The sequence below is a fragment of the Micrasema longulum genome, unplaced genomic scaffold (assembly GCF_059751315.1).
Source record: "Micrasema longulum isolate JH-2025_06_02 unplaced genomic scaffold, ASM5975131v1 h1tg000271l, whole genome shotgun sequence".
NCBI lineage: Eukaryota > Metazoa > Arthropoda > Insecta > Trichoptera > Brachycentridae > Micrasema > Micrasema longulum.
In genome coordinates, this window is record NW_028277475.1 from 812,873 (window position 1) to 831,835 (window position 18,963).

General features: G+C 33.6%; 1 protein-coding gene across 1 annotated transcript; it reads left to right on the forward strand.

Moving 5' to 3' along the window:
- The first annotated feature begins 1,590 nt into the window (after nucleotides 1–1,590).
- Nucleotides 1,591–18,740, forward strand: LOC148283013 (rab-like protein 6). Its single transcript, XM_088224168.1, has 12 exons — nucleotides 1,591–1,790; nucleotides 2,569–2,689; nucleotides 3,175–3,329; nucleotides 4,453–4,640; nucleotides 5,747–5,893; nucleotides 9,853–10,027; nucleotides 10,207–10,359; nucleotides 11,439–11,581; nucleotides 12,411–12,569; nucleotides 13,966–14,432; nucleotides 15,380–15,426; nucleotides 16,858–18,740. The coding sequence occupies exons 2-12, from the start codon at nucleotides 2,578–2,580 to the stop codon at nucleotides 17,065–17,067; spliced, it is 1,956 nt and encodes a 651-aa protein (XP_088080294.1). The 5' UTR covers nucleotides 1,591–1,790; nucleotides 2,569–2,577; the 3' UTR covers nucleotides 17,068–18,740.
- The last annotated feature ends 223 nt before the right edge of the window (nucleotides 18,741–18,963 follow it).

Below are 18,963 nucleotides of genomic sequence, written 5' to 3' on the forward strand. Positions count from 1 at the left end.
ACGTGTAACAGTAATAACAAAGTTTTTATTTTTTAATTTATTATAAAGTGTTACAAAGTGAATTCCGATTCAAGAAATTAAATTCTCCATCTATTTTTAAATATCTATCAATATTTTATTATCATTGTTTATTATTTAGATTTTGTAAAAAGTTTGTCTCCTACGTATTATAGTTTTTAAACAAATGAAAAGTTCATAAAAACCTGGAATTTTTATGTTAATTTCATGACTCTTTAGGCGCAAAAATATTTGTTCAATGTGATATTTGTATTTTTTTGTCATTTTCGTTTATTTTCTTGGCTTATTTTGGATTTGCATTGAATTATTACACCATAATGCATTAGTATTTCATTTTGTTTTGCAAAATTGTACAGTCGATAAATAATAAAATATGCAAAAACACAAAGTTTATTTATTTATTTATAAATGTGTAAGTTTCATCAGAACCATCTCCCATCCACTATCAAAGTTGTTATTTTTTTATTTATTAAGGAAATCATAGTCTTTATATAAATACAAGGTACAAAAGAACAATTTAAAGAAGTAAGACCAATTAAAGATTTCACACTAATTTATTATGAATGCAGGAGGAGAGATCATATATGTTATTAAAGATATTTCAATCACATCTGAAGATACATCTCCTTTCTCTTCCTTAATCTCTTCTCGTTTGCTCTTTATTTATTTTTCCCATTGAGTAATAGTATTGATTTAAGGTAATTTACATACAACTTCTATTTTTGTATATCTTTTTTAAAAATTTTCTTTTGAATATGTTTTTATATTGTCGGCCTCGTGGTGTAATGGTCAGCTCATTTGTCTACGATGCAAGAGGTCTCGGGTTCGATTACCGACATGGTTGATATGAAATATTGATTTAAAACAGTGTTTTCACACTAAAATCCCTAGTCCCTAGATTGGTACCTGATGCGTAAGACTGATCATCCTACCTTCATGTAGCAAAAAATTATCAAGATACGCTGCGATTGGTACACCAATGCAGTGGCCTATGTACCATTAGGTGCGGAAAGGGAATGATGATGTTTTTATATAAAAAAAACTTTTATTTTATTAGTTGGTTGGAAGGAATTGCCTTTTGGCAATTTTTTTTGAGATATTTAAACATTGTCTTATAAATATATTTATTGGATAGGGACAGGAGAGTTAGAATGTTGTGGAGAGGTCTGATAGGAATTTGGGATAACAATAATTGTTTATTTGTGGATCAAAGTTTATATCTCCCTTCTCAAGGGAACATTCGCAACTGACAGAATCCAAGACATGGTTTCTAAACAAGTGAGATTGGTCTCAGATTATAGCACAGATTATACTAATTATAGGTACTGGATTGGTTCAATCAACAGCAACCTTCGACTTAGAGGGGTCTATGGCACATATTGCGATGTTTTCCAAAAAAGGCATGATAAAAAAAAAATATTTTCACCGAGCATGATAAAAAAATAAAAATAATCATTCTATACGTGATTTCAAAGATCATATTTGCAAATCTATGCATCCAATTTGATTCACAAAGGAGTCGCAGAGGTATTGGCTCAACTAGGCGCAAGTAAACCTTGACAATCCGTGACCATAGACGAAAGGTTGACGAAAGATTGTCCGTGACTTTGACGTTTGTTGTTTTGACAGTAGTAGCTAAAATTGTATACATGTTATATTTTAGAAAATGATGTTAAAAATCGGCTGATCCGAGTATATCGGACAATTTAAATATTTTAATTAAATTAAATGTCAATTATTTTAGAAGTTTCTTAAATATTTAGCCTAATAAGGTACGGTACACTCGTTATCTGTATAACCGAAACATTTAAATAAGGATATTAACGCGAATAATACATTTAAATATATTTGCACCGGACACTTGACTTTATTTCTTGTAATTTTCATTAAGATAGCTCGATATATAAGTTCAATGTAGACTTAGTGCATGTGCCTGCATTAAAAAAAAGTAGCATATGTTTCATCAAAGGATTAAAAACAGTTCTTCTTTTATAAATACTTATGGAATGGTGTACAGGGCACTGCATTAGTACATCTGCAGCGAAATCTTATTTTTGATCCTCTTAAAAAATAAATATTTGCATCTTATGATTTACCCGAATATTGCAATTTTTCGGGGCCATTTTCAATGAGGTCTAAATAACTCACTGTTAGAAAATGGGAATTAAGTTGTGATAGGGTGGTTTCGATCCGCGAGTCTGCGACACTGTCTGAGACATACCCGGACAACCTATTCCAAATTTACGCGATGGCTACTCTCAGGTAAAAACTCCGAACAGGAAATCGAGAGGAGAAAAGTCCGGCTGGTAGTAGTTACCGTGTTCGCCTACCATGCTCGGGGTCCCGGGTTCAATCCCCTAAAAGGTTGACGTGAAATATATTAAAGTTGGTTTTACACTGAAATATTCAATTGTCCCTGGCATCTGAAGCATAAGTCTGATCACCTAACCTTCGAGATACGCTGCATTTTGTTTAACAATACAGGGCCCTATGCACCATCAGGCGCAGGTCGGGGTTCGATAATAATGATGATGATAATTTGATTATTAGGTCGCAAAGATGTTATCGGTTTTTAATCGTTTGACAAAATCCGGAGATGGGAAAAAATCCACCCCCGCTCCTATGTCTTCTTCGCTGCAGAAGAAATTTTCCCGTGGAGTCAATTATAATAGTGAGTTATCCTTTTTTTATGTGATCATTAATAATGTATTTCATATTTTTGTTCACTTAGTTAGAATCAGTTGTAGTTTTGATATACATAGTTCAATAATTTTTATTTATTTATTTATTCATACAAAGATACATATTACGAAAAAAAACTTATCCTTAACTCTATGAGGCCAAGAGCCCTGTGTTGAATAAACAAAAAATACGCAGAATTTGTGTATATTTAAAAACATCATTACTTATTTCTCAATATTAATATTGTCTACTTTGAAGTAAACACCATTGGATATAATGCTAGTGTTTTTTCCAATCCTCAAAACTTTTCTGTGACACATTTTTTGGAATGGCCTTATAATTAAATGAAAATAACACCAATCAAATGTTTGAATTAGTTCTTAAGATCTTATGAACCATAGATTAATAGTAGTAATCAAAAATTTCTTTGATTTATTTGAAAAATATGTTATCCAATGCAAATTTTTATTGCAGTGAAAATATTAATAAAAGGGGATAGAAATGTGGGTAAGACATGTTTACTTCAAAGGCTTCAAGGGGGACCCTTTGTGGAGGAGTATCGTCCCACAGAACAAATACAAGCTGCACCCATCAACTGGACTTACAAGGAAACGGACCATATTGTCAAGGTAAGTAGGTACTTTTACATATGGAATAGTATTCATCATATAGAAAAGCATAGACACTAAACATTTTTTTATTTTTCAAAAAGTTTTTGAAGTAGGTAATGGAAACTAATGTCGGTTCAATCGACCAGGAGAGCCTTAACACAAGTTGCACACCTGAGGGCTTCCGCTGTCCTGGTAGGCCGATGATCTTTCGGATTTATTTGCCGGAACTAAGTGATGTGGTATTGACGTGGAAAGAGGCGAAAGTGCTGACTAGAGATAGGGTCTCCCAGAGGCATTTAGTGATGTCCACATGCTTCACTTAGGAGCGGATGTGGAAATATTAGCTTAGTTAAAATTTAAGTTAAGTACAGAATTGCAAAGCGCCCTTGAGGTAATTTTTCACAAAAATGGCTCCAAAAAAATTACTCAAAAAATATTATTATTAGTACCAAGGAACTGAAATGTCATCTGTAGGGGTAGGCAGAGAGAATGGACTGCCACACATGTCCATCTTGGCATACATTCCTAGCTTCTTCCACATTCATACATCTTGTCATACATGCCCTTCGGTTCTGTCTGCTTTTGACATGATCAGACCTTAGATTTCGGTTTATCTGATTATACCACGTCTTCCTTGGTCATCCTCGTCTCACGTTACCATTAATTTTCGCCATATATACTTGTTTTACCATTCTTTCGTCGTCCATTCGTTCTACGTGACCAAACCATCTCTGAGACCCTTTCTTAATTTTATCAATTATACTTTACTCAGATTTACACTCTCGCCTGATTTCATCATTCGTAACCCTGTCATACATTGATTTCCCTCACATTCGTCTAAGAGATCGCATTTTAACCGCGTTCACTCGGCTTTCATCCTTCCTCTGCCAGTTCCATGTTTCACTTCCATACATAAGTGTTGGGACTAAAACTCCGTTGTGCACTGCCAGTTTAGCTTCGATTGACATATTGTTTTTAGCAATTAATTACTGTGCTTAGTGCGCCATTTATTTTGTTGCCTGCATTCGCTCTCCTTTCAACATCTTTTTCTACTCTTCCAACTCTTATTATACTATATATATTATACGTTATTGGCATAAATGCAATAAATAAGTAAATAAACATTTTTCATAATTTTCAGGTCGAAGTTTGGGAAGTTGTAGATAAAGCGCAAACTAAGAAAAAGGGAAATGCCGGATTGAAACTAGAAAATGCTGTTCCCGGAGCTGCAGCGGAGGCGATGGAAACTCCCCAACTGGACGCCACATTTCTGGACGTGTACAAAAATGCCAACGGTGTTATTCTCATGCTGGACATTACTAAACCATGGTAGGTATATCTTTAACAATTACAAAGCTGATTGATAATTAATTTACTGTTATCGCCTTTTTGTCTGAGAGGTTGTCGGGGATTAATGGTGTTAGGAGGATTAGGGTTTTTGCACAGGATTGTACTGTTGTTGGTATTAGAACAGTTTGGGTTTCAAGAGAGTTGGGCCATTTTAAAAACTGTTAAGATTTTGCCAGTATTGTCTTGATAATTTCATATTTTATTTTATTTTATTTGGGAAACCAACAGTTCTACATACATATTTATAGTAAACAAACAGATATAGTGTATAAACTCAGAACCAATAACAGATTTCCACAAACTATACAAAGTTAGTAAAGAAAATATATTACAAATTAAATAAATACATATAAGTTTATACATATCAATATGTTATTTTTGTGTATTCATTATTATTTTTGAATAATCAAAGAATTTTTTTTTAAGAACAGTAAGTTATTGTAAATTGAGTGGGATTAGGACAAGGATGCTTGAAGAGAGAATAGGGAGGGGAAGGGAGATGTACATATTCATTATTATAATGTCTACCAAGTTACATAATGCATTTTTAGTGTAAATTTTAAATCTGACAGTGATGTTTGTGTAGTCTATGTCTTTAAATTTTGTATTGTACACTGAAAAAGTCCTACGAAAAAAAGCGTTTTTAACATACGATGTTTTACTTATTGGTACATGAAACAGGTGGTACCGTCTACAATTCTGCCTGGCACATGTATTGTTATTAAACTTAGTAGTTCTGCACAGTCAACTATTCCTGTCATAATTTTATGAAGCAGTAGTTGGTCCGCACACACTCTGCGGTATTGTAGAGAAGTGATTCCATGGTAGGTGGAGGCAGCGAGAGTTCATACAAAAGAAATACCAGTTTTGTATTTTAAGTACTTAATAAATTTGTTTTGAATATTTTCTATTCTTATTAGTTTGGCAGCTATCATTTTAATCGAGCTAAATTTTGAGGACTATAGTTTACATAATACAGTCCACTTTTCTTTAGCTCTATAAGCATTAATGGTATTGATAAATTTGATTTAAATTAATATTGAAGTAAAACGTTTTGCAATGTATTTGTTTTGATTTCCTCGCAGGACTTTCGAATATGTTCAGCGGGAGCTGTCAAGCGTCCCAGCGGATATTCCCGTTATCATCCTCGGGAATCACTGCGACATGCACCACCACCGCCAGGTGCACCCGCATCAGATAGAGTGCGTTATGGAGGCCGCCATGCACAACAGGTAAACATACCGAATATGTCGCTGTTTATTCAACAATATACTGGAATTTGCCCCCTGGAGAGTTTGTCAAGAATCGTGGATAGTAGAAAACAGTTCTGTATGCGAAATAGAAAACCAGAAACATAAATGCGTGTTTTTACTTGATTCTCAGGTAAAAGTCTTGGAAAAGGAAATTCTACAAGATGTGGGTATGTTGATATCAATCCACTACCTATCTACAGTATTTGCGTACCATGCGCAATCCATCCATAGATTGGATGGAACTGACGCTTCCCTAAAAATTTGACTTCTAAACAATCAGTACCGACTTCATTTTTTATGTTAAAAAATCATCTATAAGTTAACTAATCTTTTTAGTAACTGTAATAAATGTTTTAAAATTAATTAATTAAATAATCAACTCGCCAAAACATATGTATGGAGCATATTGATGTACGGTTGTGAGACATGGTGCCTTACCGAAAGAGATAAAAAAATACTAGAGGCCTTTGAGATGTGGTGCTACAAAAAAATATTAGAAATTTCCTGGAGAGACCACATCACTAATGACTAGGTTCTCAGCAGAATCGAAGAAGGAAGGCACCTAATCAAAACTATCTCAGAGAGGTGAGCCCAATGGATCGGCTACATTATACGCCATGAGGGTCTCCTGCATGACATAATAGAGGGAATGGCTGAGGGGACAAATCAAAGAGGGCGCCCCCAACGGAAGTATTTGGAGCAAGTGTGCGAGGATTTAACCCTTATACTGCTAAACAACGATATATCGTTGTTGTTAATCCCTATCATAAAGTTCTTACTAGACTGATGCTGACGTCATAATCCCCAAAAGGGTAAATGAATTCGGGAACTGCTTGTTGCACTTAACCGTCAGTGGTATAAAACATTTTCAAAACATACAAATTACTATTCGACAGGTTATTATTTAGTTTCGTACCTATTTCAGGCCTACGGAAAATTTAATACAAAAAATATTTTCTTACGCGCAGTAAAAATTTAAGCATTAAATTGTGCAGCAAAGTTTCTTGAAAATGAATAAAAAATAATTAAAAATATTTTAATGAAAACGAACAACTTTGAACGACGTCACTTGTTCATATGAATCAACCAATGATAAGAGGGTTGTTTAAGATTTCCGGTTTGCTAATCGTCAATGGACCAATCAACAGAACTAACCGAGAAGAAGCGGAAGAAACCTTGTGACGTCACACGCGGATTAATGTCAGAAATACAAAACTTTAAAAGATCGTAGCGCTGATAATACGATACATAAAAATTGAAAAAAAAAGCTTTGTCTATTAACATTTTTTTTTAAACCACTAAACATCCTCATTATAAATTTACTTATGATGATTAAATTCGCAGTGCTTTTAAGAAAAGAGAAACGAATAAACACAGGAAACTTCTAGCTAGTCGGGACCTGAAACAGTGAACTTGTTAACATTCCAGAAACAGTGAAATAAAAAATAAATCAATGTTAATGGCATGATTTTTAATCACTTATATGACATTTGAGGAAAATAATTATATTCGGTGTTTTCCCCGCTATTAAACCTGATTAAGTGATTACGAAAATATTGATGTACTTCCGTAATGAATAACTAATTGAATACTTTACCTTTAATATAAATACTCTTATCTAGTGAGGTCCCTATATCACCGAAAAACCCCATAATTAAGAATATAAACAAATAAGTAAAGAGCCATAAAACTTAAAAATAATTCACCATGGAACCTAATGATTGTCAATTAGGACGTTTGAATATTAAAAAAATAATTTGTTAATTTATTATAATGGGCACCCACAGTAATGGGAAATCAAAATGTTTTAGCTGTTCATTAGGTAGTAATTATTACTCTACTAACAAAGCGTAATTATTTCTATACAAACTCTATTCTACAAACAAAACGTAAATGAGGTATATCAGCATTGATCCAAAAATACTTCAGAAAAAGCTTCTTCGATTTCGTGATCTTCGTAAGAGTCATATTATTAATTATTATCACTATCACTTAAAAAAATATCGTTATTGTCTAATTCACTTTCGGAATAGGTTCAGCTGCTAAGCCTCCGAGTTTCTCGGCGAGGTACTATTATTTCTTTATCACTTTCACTATCCGTTATCATTTGGAATGATATATTTTGTAAATTTTATTCATAATAAAAAGGACGCTTTGCAGAGTTAAATTGTTAGTTAAAGTAACAAAGTAAGATTAAAAATATATATAAATGTAAAAAATATGTAATTTACCTCAGCTGTTTGTAATTTCGGCAACTGTTGTCTATCTCGCTCAATCCATTATGCGTGAACTAGCTATTAGTGAAACGGAATATTTTTCTTAGAAGAGATATCAATTTGTGAGACAGTTGTACAAAAACATTATTTTTAAAATTAAAATTATATTATAACAACTACCAAGAAATAATATCACTTCTTAGTACATTTACCGGTTACCTTTAAGTTTCAATCTAAATAACTCCCTACAAACATTTGGCCATTCTCAAAATATTGTTGATTAAAATAACTTGCATAAAAATAGTACTTTTAGGCATTACCTAGAAGGTAAAAAAATTTATCCAGATGAAACTCACCGACATCAATAAAAGCTTCAGCTCTTTTAGTTTGCAAAAGTCAACAGATGGAAGAGTTGAGGTAATGTAAAAATAATCATGAATGTGGATGTGTAAACATACCCAGAATAGTGAATATTTCGCAGTGTGTAAAGTGGTCATTTGAACCAGCCAATGACAGATTATAAGTCCTGTAAATGCCTAGACTTCCATATTCCCTTGGCAAAAATGTTTTCCCTCTCTATTGCAACGAATTTCAAGATATATTTTACTCAATTTTTGTTTAGCATGCATTGATGGAAGTGGTAGGTTTGATAATATATAACAGAGCACTTTGCCCCGCAATCAACAAAAAAACTATCATAATTATTTCGTTTCAATAATAACAATGCGCCTTGAGATTGCAGTACGAGATCAGTTTTTTTTGTTTTTATTTTCAATTTAGAAAGGGTTTACAACCGCTGTACGAAAATTGTCTATTTGTGGCACGAATTTTCTATCTTGCTCACTCCATTGGGTTTGAATTAGATATTTATGGAATGGAAGATTTTTCTTGGAATTGCTATTAATTGATAAAACAGTAGTGTGTTTGGAAAACAACGTATTCGATAAAATATTTTTGAAATGTATAAATAAGAGGATTTCTGATTAGATTCTTGAAAAACTGCGTAGCAGCGTAAGGGTTAAACTGCGCCTCATAAACCGAGTTGAAGAGGGCTGCAAAGAATAGAGACCAATGGAGGACAAGATGCAGGACTTTGCTGCTGCAAACCAATCCCCAAGATTGAAACTGCGAAGAAGAAGAATTAGTTTGTTGATAGTAGCTGTAATAGTAGGGTAATTAATAACTTATATAAATAATAGTAAGGCACTTCCAGAGATGGCGCCAATGCACGGAAGGGAGGGGGTTTAGGAGGTGGGAATATAAAGGTTTAGTCGGTAAAATTCTGAATATTGTGATCTTGAATTTGGCAATGGTTTTGTTGGATCGTTTAACACGGCAAACCGCAAAGTTTAGTTATTTATTATATATATACGGCCTAAGCCAATTACAACAGTTACATGAAAAAACATAAATGCAAGAAACTGAACAAAAACAACATTTAGCAAAACTATTTAGCAAAGACAAACAAGGGCAAAACAATAATAGTATACAATATATTTAAAAAAACGAAAGACCAAAAACTTTGAGCTAAACCATGCCAATCCAACTTCATCCCACACTGTTTAGTCGCGAAGAGATCTACGAAAAGCCGGAAGATCTATCCCAAAAAATTCCAAGTCGTGTGATGAATTGACTAATCTACACATTCTGGACATTGGGGCATAAAAACCAAAGTTGTTTATGCTTCAAATGTTATATGTTAATGATGTATTTATATTTAAGGGCCGGGTCGATTCGATACGCTGAGGCCTCCATGAGGAACGGGTTTGGTCTCCGACTGCTGCACAAGTTCCTCAGCATCCCTTTCCTGAACCTGCAAAAGACCACACTCCTGGCGCAGCTGCGCACCAACCGACAGGAGACGGAGCAGGCACTCGGAGACTTGGACGCTTTCCAGGTCAGTACCCACTGGTACCGCCCTTGCTAGTGCAACTGCTGAATAGATAGTACAAATTATTTTTTCTATGTGTGTTGTTAATTTACTGTTTTAACTCCGAGGGACCTTTGTCATTGTTGAGTGAAACAATGAAAAACATGAAAAGTAAAATAATATTTTGTTTATATTTGATTCCCTAGAATTCTGAAGATGCGGATTACAACAGTTTCCTCGAGAAGCTGGCATCGCGGCGCAAGCAGGAAGCCCCCGGCCCACGGCAGCCCCCTGATCGCTCCCCCTCTATAGTACTCGGGGGAGGGAAGCCCATCGTGCCCCCCAATGTCAACCCCTTGGTAAGAACACTTTGTGGAATTCCCAAATCAACAGTTTTCATTTATTTTATTGATTGAATTGAGATTCACCTCGTAACATTTCATGATAAATTACAGGCCTCTTGGCTCAGTTGGTAAGACGGCTAACTTTGAATTCGGCGTTTGATTCCCGCCAGTTGGAAGAAAAACATCTAAGAAATCTTTTATTCTCAATTAGGTGGGTGTAGTGGTGTATTTTTTTATGACCTCCTTCCATATCCCCCATTTCCCACCTGCTGACACGCCTTTAAAATAGAAAATACCCGGGTAAAAATGAATTTAAACATTTTTTTGTTTAAATTGTATCTTTATTGTCAATTCTTAAAGTTCTCTAATGTTAAGTGTTTTTAATGCCACAAAAGTAATGTATTTAAAATAGTTACCAGTAAGTATATTTCTTTTCATAACTGTTTAACTCATTCACCGCGATGCTCACATACGTCTGTGAGCGCCTATGACAGCACAACCACGCAGTTCTCACAGCATATGTGAGTAATTTATTATCAAAAAGGTTAGTGGCTTAAGTATTCATCGAGTATAGAGTCTATATATTCATGGTCTATAGCAAAATTATTGTTTAAATAAAATACGTAAAATAAGTGTTTAAATATGACAAATTTTAAAGCGGGAAATTGATAATAAATAATTTTTATTTTATGTACATATTTTTATTAATTTACAAATGTTTTTAATGAAAACAACAGATGTTTAATTTTTATTGATACTATCTTCTTCTGTACACTTTTTGCTATTTTTTTCTTTAAATTTAATTATATATTTTTTGTTATAATTTGTTCACTGCTCTTTTGTAATTCAAATTTTATAAACGTTCATTAAACTGTAAATAAATACAGCATTTGGTATCTTCCGTCGATGAGAAAAGTGGTCTCCCAAAACTATAGCTGTGTTCTTTAAATGGAATAAACGTTAGTAATGATTTATCATAAAAGGTTGCCAAGTGAATGCCGATTCAATCAATATATTTTTTTTGTTTTTCTTTAGAAAAAGTGGTTGATACAATTTGTGTTATGTATATATTTCAAAATTTGCTTCAACTACAGGCAAGTTCTGCGGTTGGGGTGGCCCCAAACAGAATGTTCCTGGCTCCCGCTGTGGGCCTCGCCAAAGTTGATGCACCCCCACAGCAAGTTGCGCCCGCCCCTGCCCCTGCCGCAGTCCAAACTCCGAAGAAACAGAGATCAAGGTAAGTTCAAGTAATCTATTTTGGTATTTTTAACAATGATAGTTGTGTACTATTATGAACTTACCTAAGCTCCAAATACTTCAAACTTGCAGGAACAGAGCTTACGTTATTTTTTAAGTCGATTGTCCAAAACTTTTATCACTCATTAATTTTAGAGTTCCAGTAAAAAAATCCTTATTTAAAACTTCTCATGTTCCACAAAATCTCACCAAAACTCCTGAGTGTTGGATGCTTAATTCCTTCGATCTCGAAACTGTAAAACAAGGCCTACCCTCGCGATACGCGTGTTTGAAGAAAATAGGGAACGTTTGATTTTACGTAAACTAATTGATGTTATGGTTTTATGTGTCAATCTTGGAATGAATGACAAAGGTAAGGACTTACAATTTACTCCCTTCGGCAATGGTCCAGAAAAACACCGTAAACACCGATATAATAATTGCCTCATTTAAAAAAAAATTAATTAAACAGTAAGTAAAGTGATCATCTAACCTAGAGCCTATGGCAGACCATAAGCTCCGTAAATTGCCTAGATTTCTAAATTTTCAACAGCTCCATCTCTGCTGAAATAAATCTTATGTAAAAAAATCTGTTTTGGAGTACGGTCTAAGAAAATTGTAGGCATTTGAATATTTTCATCTTTTTAATATGTGAGTGATTTAAGTCACTCATCTTTTAAATATGTAAGCATTTTGAGTCACTCAACTTTTAAATACCCATGTAAGAATTTTGAGTCACTCAATTTTTCAATAAGCCAGGGTTTCAAGTCGTTCATCTTTTAAATATGTAAGCATTTCGAGTTATTAAACTTTATCACATCTCATTCCAGTGAAATGTCTCCCGGGCCCCAGTCTGCAAACGACCTGGAAGACTTCTGTGCCGGAGTGCTGGACCACAGTTTCCTGGATGATATGTCTCCCACTGCCAAAGTTCCAACGAAGGAAATTCCCGTGCCAAATTATACAAAGCAATCTGCAGATAGTGATAGGTATTTATAGTCTACTTCCCCCAATAGGTACATTCTAGTACACTTTGATAAAAATATCATATTTATTTTTGTTTTTTAATATACTTATATGGATTTGATTACATATATACGCCCAAGGGGCATTTACAAAAATAACATAAGTACACACATAGTAAGCAATAAAAAAAAAACAGCATAATTTTTTTTTAAAGACATGTAAGAATGAAAAAAGCGTGCATGCATAGCTCAATCTAACAAAAAAATAAAATGTGAATACATTCTCATAGTCCTTAAAATTTAGCTTGATTAAAATGACAGCTGTCAAACTAATTTCATTAGTGATGGGAAATTACTGATCACTGATCAAATCGATCTTATCAGTTATTTCATGCAATCATGAAACTCTGTTTCTGAAAATTGATATAAAAATGCAAAAACAAGTCTATTATAGTGTTTAAGACAATTATTCACCAAAAAATAAGACATTTATACTTTTTTCATGAACAACATCAAATGAATTATTTTTTTATTCGATCAATTTGTCCCATCTCTAACATTTTTGCAAAATGATATAACCTTGTAAGAACATCGTTAATAATTAGGTTTATTTTAGTTTTTTTTTTAGTTTTAAAGCTGATTTTATATTTTTATGATGATTTGTGTCAAGCATTGTATTAAAAAAATTATTAACATGCAGATTTTTCGTGTGTCAATATAAATAACTTCTTAGACGTTACTACAAAGTTATGTCGTCACTTTTGCTGACAAATGTCATTCTAATCAAGCTATATTTTAAGGACTATAGTTATGTTTGTACATACATAGTTTGTAACTAGGCACAATATTATGAATTAACTCTCATTTAGGTCCAAAAGACATTGGTAGTGAAGAGACGACTATAGCCTACGTGAAACTAAATAAATTATATGGTAGGAGAAAATATAGTGTTCCTATAAAAAAACGGTCTGTATGTTAGTCAAATAAGAAAATTATTAACCCTTTCACGTGTTGAAAATGACATATTTAATTTATTAGTTTAAACGCTCACTTTGTTAGTGACCATGAATATAAATATATGTAGACTCTGCACTCGATGAATACTGAAGCTTCGTACCTTTTTGATAATAAATTTATTTTTTTAATTTTATTTTCTTTCTGTTGACGCCCATGGGGCTTTTAAATTACTAACATATACTGTGAGCACCGCGGTGAAGGAGTTAAACAGGATGCATTTGTCCAATCTTGTGCTATGAAAGGAAAAAAGATGGCATTACTCATAGTCAACAACATTCTCACACATTTCCTATTCAGTCCAGCATAAACTGCCCTAGACTGCCTAATTTCCTAGAATGTAACAGTCAGCAATAGCCGGCTTTTTCGTGGTAGTTATACAAATTATCCAAATGTTGATTTGCAGTGATGAAGAGATCGGTGCCAACCCACTGGTAGTCCGGATCCAGGATGATCTTGAATCCAGCGACGAAGAAGTGAAAAAACCCCAAAATCCCAGTCCAGGATTAAAATTTAGCAAAAAAGATGACATCACCAAAAATATTTCCAAAACCGCCAAAGTTCTACATCTGAACCCCACAACTATTTCTATAGAAACACCCCGAAACACCTTCGTCAGCTCAGAAAACATCTTCACCCCGTACAAGGATGATGCCAAAATAAACTTTGGTGACGGGAAGATGTCTCATAGTAATTCCGACGGCAGTTTATATTGCAAAATGGAGAAATTATCCGTTTTCGATTCAAGCGGAGGAAAAGCAGACGAGCATTCTGAAGAAGATATTTATGACAGTGGTCCCGAGTTTACGCAGAGTGCGTACACTCTCCCCGCAGATTGGCCGACCGATACGAGTATCAGAAGATCTCCAGAAGGTATGTAGTAAAATAACTCTTGAATAAATATTACTTGTTCATAAATACACATTTAAAAAAATAATAATAATGAACAAAAACGAATCTTTAGTTCTTACCCAAATGTCACAGAATGAGGTTGGAAAATTGTGAAAACAAATAAATGTCATTCCAAAACTCAAAAATGCAGAAAAAAATATTTTCAAAAATCCAGCCCTCATTTCATCAGCCCTATGAGCCTCAATTGATTGGTCCATTCGGGTCTTTTAGGATTTTAATAGGGGTTAGTTAGGATTTTGTACACCTAGAAATATTGGACCTTTGAGACTCTTTATTTACCTTTAAAAAAAAAATTTTTGCCGTTCAAAGTGATCGAATTGTAATTAAAAAGGATCAACAATGTTTTGAGTATGTCCAAATGTTTGTAGATATGCTGGATTTCACTTCCTAGGGAGTTATTAAGATCTAAATTTATTACAACAGAGAGGGAAAATATTTTTGATAGAGAATATGGAAGGCTAGGCATTTATGGAGCTTTTTTATTTATACGCCCTGTGGGCTTTTACATCTATTATCAATATGTTCATAAGTATATAAATTAAGTTAAAAGTAAGAATAACATAAGAAAGATGTCATGTCGTTGGCTAGTTTAATGCTGTATGATGCTATCTTACTTATATCCAATTAAAAGATAATATAAGCGCAAAATTTGCTATAATGATTAAAAAAAGTTGAAAAAACTATTAGTGGTCTGTCAGATGAGGCCTGAAGGGGTAATTAGCTATTTATAATTGCAATAGTAGTTAGCCGATTCAGCAGATAGCTTCTAGCAGTTAGCATTTAGCAGATAGCGGGAAATTTGTGAGGGCTAAACCTGAGAGAAAAATGGAAATCATAAGAAAAAATATGATTATTAGCATGCTAATGATACATTTTTTAAATTTCATTCATTTTCATTACTTTTCTAGGTGGGGAAGATGTCGCTCCTGATACAGAAACTAAGAAAGAGAAAAGGGTTAGTTTCATTCTTACATTACTTATTTTTATTGTTAAACATATTTTAAAATATTTTAACAATACTTACTACTGGGTTATAAAAGTGTACATTACCACATTATTCCCTTTTTCTAAATTTTTAGCTATCAAAACTCATTTTAAAGTTTATGTCAGCGAAAACCTTACATTTCATGGTGAAATTTATGAACAGAGGGGACATGTTGGGAAAATAAAGGACCATTTATTAAACCCGAAAGACAAGAACCCCTTGGAAACTGAAGCAGTTTATAAACTGAGCTTCCGAGGATGTGAAAAGTGTACATTGGACAAACAGGGCGCACAGGAAAGAAAAGAATTGACAAACATAAAAGACCGTGTTAAACTTGGGCACCCTGAAAAATCTGCATTAGTGGAACTCTTTATAGACACAGAGCATATTTTCGCCTTCGAACCAGAGATTTTGTATTAACCTAGAAATACACAAACACCCAAATAACATAAACAGAGATAACTGCCTGAAATTAAATTCAACATGGTTCCCGGCACTACACATGGCGAAAATGACACGGAATGTGCCGATTGCCAGCTGCGACGCGGTACAAATTACTATAGTCCTTAAAATATAGCTTGATTAGAGTGACAGTTGTCAGCAATAGTGACGACATAACTTTGTAGTGACGTCTAAGGAGTGATTTATATTGATTGACACATGAAAAATCATTATTATCTGGCATGTTAATTAATTTTTTTAATACAATGCTTGACATATAAATCAGCATAAATATAATCAGCTTTAAAACTAAAAAAAACCTCAAATAAACCTAATTGTAAATGACGTTCTTACAAGGTTACATCGTTTTGCAAAAACGTTAGAGATGGGACAAGAATAAAAATATAATTCATTTGATGTTGTTCATAAAAAAAGTATAAATGTCTTAGTTTTTGGTGAATAATTGTCTTAAACACACTATAATAGGCTTGTTTTTGCGTTTTTATATCAATTTTTGGAAACAGAGTTTCGTGTTTGCATGAAAAAACTGAATAAATTGATTTGATCGGTACATGATCAGTGATCAGTAATTTCCCATCACTATTGACATTAGTTTGGCAGCTGTCATTTTAATCAAGCTAAATTTTAAGGACTATAGTACAGAAACATATAACTTTTCTGCAATCCACACAGTACACCCTGAAGATAGCTCCTGCGATGGTAGCCTAAATGTTGGAACAAATCCAACTTCCACGGGATCACCTAAAGAATATGCATATTAGTGATAATAGGGACTGTGAAACTCTACGCACCTATGCTCTAATATTATTTTTGTATTTGTGGAAAACTTTAACTGGATATATGTACTATTTTTCATGCTTATTTTTTTTAATATTTTCTGTTGTTTTTCCTAATCAAAATAAAATTATTTTAAACATTTGATGTAAAATTCTCTTACAGTCTAAGGAAGAGAGAAAACATAAAAAAAGCAAGAAATCCAAGGAAAAGGAGAGAACCGTAGACAAGGAACGCAGGAAAGACAAGGATAGAGACAGCAAGAAGCCCAAGGAGAGGAAATCTAAGACCAGAGAAGCTGATGACCTGGAAGACTTCCTCAGCGGCCCCACCAGTACGGTGGAAACAGCGCAGGAGGCCTTCGAGGTCTTTTAGCATATTAATTATGTTTATATTTAATGAAGTACTTTTTTTTTGTTTCTTTACAGTTAAAATAATTTGTATAAACTCCTGTTTTACAGTTTCAAAATAACGTGGTGCAAAAAATTGTTTTTTTTTCTATGTAGTTAGCAGAAATGCTCTGGATATTTCAAGTGATAAAAATAATGTTGGTATAGGACTACTTAAATAAGTTCTCACTATTTTTTTGTGAAAATTAATACTTTATTTTTAAAAGTTAGTAAAGAACATGTCATTGAAAGTATTGTCCATCGGTAGCGACTATTTTCTCCGATCTTTCTGGCAGCGTACGGATACCACCTCGAAAGAACGACTAATCTTTTGAGGTTATCCGAGAATCGAGTTATTTTTTGGCATCTTCGTAAGAATGGAAGTACTGCTCACCCCAGGCCATGAGTCATCGATCAGAACAAGTGGTAATCGGAAGGAGTAATGTCCCTTCCTTGTAGGACTTCACATTTGAGCATTTCCAAGTATGTTTTGATTGGCCTTGCAACATGTGGCCGAGCGTCGTCATGCTGCAAAATGACTTTGTCATGTGTCTCCTTGTTTTGCGGCTGTTATTTCTTCAGTGCTCGGCTCAAACACATGAATTGTAGTCGATAGCGACTCCCGTGACGGCGTTCTTAGAATAAGTAAAATACTATATGGGAGTTATCAATGAGAAAGTTCAGTGTTTTTTTCATTTTTAAAAAATTGTTAATAAACTCTCAAACTAAGCAAAAAATTAATAATTTTATTTCATGTATCGTATTATCATCGCTATGATTTTAAAAAGTTTTGTAATTTTTAAAATCCCCATGGAAACTTAGAAATTATACCACCAACAGTACAATAATAATTTGTACCCGCTAAACGTCTACCCTGCACACTGTTAATCTATTGCGGTTGCAATCATGATCGCCAATAGTGGCCGCATCAACAAATCAATGCTATAATATATCGGCTATTACAAACATCTAGTCACATAAACCTGTGATGTTTATAAACCATATTGAATGCTCCAATTTTTACCACATGTAAGAAAACATTTTTACCATGGAATCAAGAATAGTCCAGAAACCGCATACTTAGGCGTAACCGCATACTGCATTAAACAGAAGGCGACTAAACTACTCTTAAAGGAGTAGTTTTACGTTTTGACCCATTACTTTCTCCGAAGACGTCGCTTACTACGCAACTCGATTTGAATTTAACTATGCCGTGTTGTGTTGTTTTAAAATGAAGAAATACTAATGGGATCTTAAAGAAACGGGATGGGATCACATTTCATGTATAAGTAGCAAATGCATTACTTTAAAATTGAATTATTTTTCCATCTGTCAGATTATCAAAGAAAACGGAAATTTTGTCAGTGTTTCCAGGGTAGTCAAATTTTTAACGTTACTTTGCTCATCTAATGAGAGAACTAATGAAAACTGGACCTCTGGATTAAACAACGCCGTGGTGGATATTTGACCGACATTATCTTTAAAACATAAAATATTATTTAACATGACATAAAAATAACAGTTTTATGTAAAATAAAATTTGTTTTATTTTTTAAGTTCAAAGTTCATTAATTAAATTACTCTTATTAAATGACCCTTTCTTATCTACTCTGTTTTGTCAGTCAATATTTCTGCATGTACAATAAAGAAATGAACAAATTGATTTTTTAATTTTATTTTTTATCTTACGTGTTATGATTATATTTTTCGCGATCTGGCAACATTACGCGGCGACTTCACGCATGCGCATGGCGAAAGTGGGGGGTTTTTTGGACACAGTCCGATGTATTCAAATATGATTCTACACTCCTTCTGGAATATTCTTAATTCTATGATTTTTATATTAAATTTCCCATAACACTGAACTTCCTCATTTGATGAG

What these genes read in the sequence shown, in the direction of transcription:
- LOC148283013 (XM_088224168.1), top strand. Translation starts at nt 2,578, where the DNA reads ATGTTATCGGTTTTTAATCGTTTGACAAAATCCGGAGATGGGAAAAAA. An exon ending in CTGGACATTACTAAACCATG is followed by an intron (nt 4,641 to 5,746) that starts GTAGGTATATCT and finishes ATTTCCTCGCAG; the next exon opens with GACTTTCGAATATGTTCAGC. An exon ending in CCGAAGAAACAGAGATCAAG is followed by an intron (nt 11,582 to 12,410) that starts GTAAGTTCAAGT and finishes ATCTCATTCCAG; the next exon opens with TGAAATGTCTCCCGGGCCCC.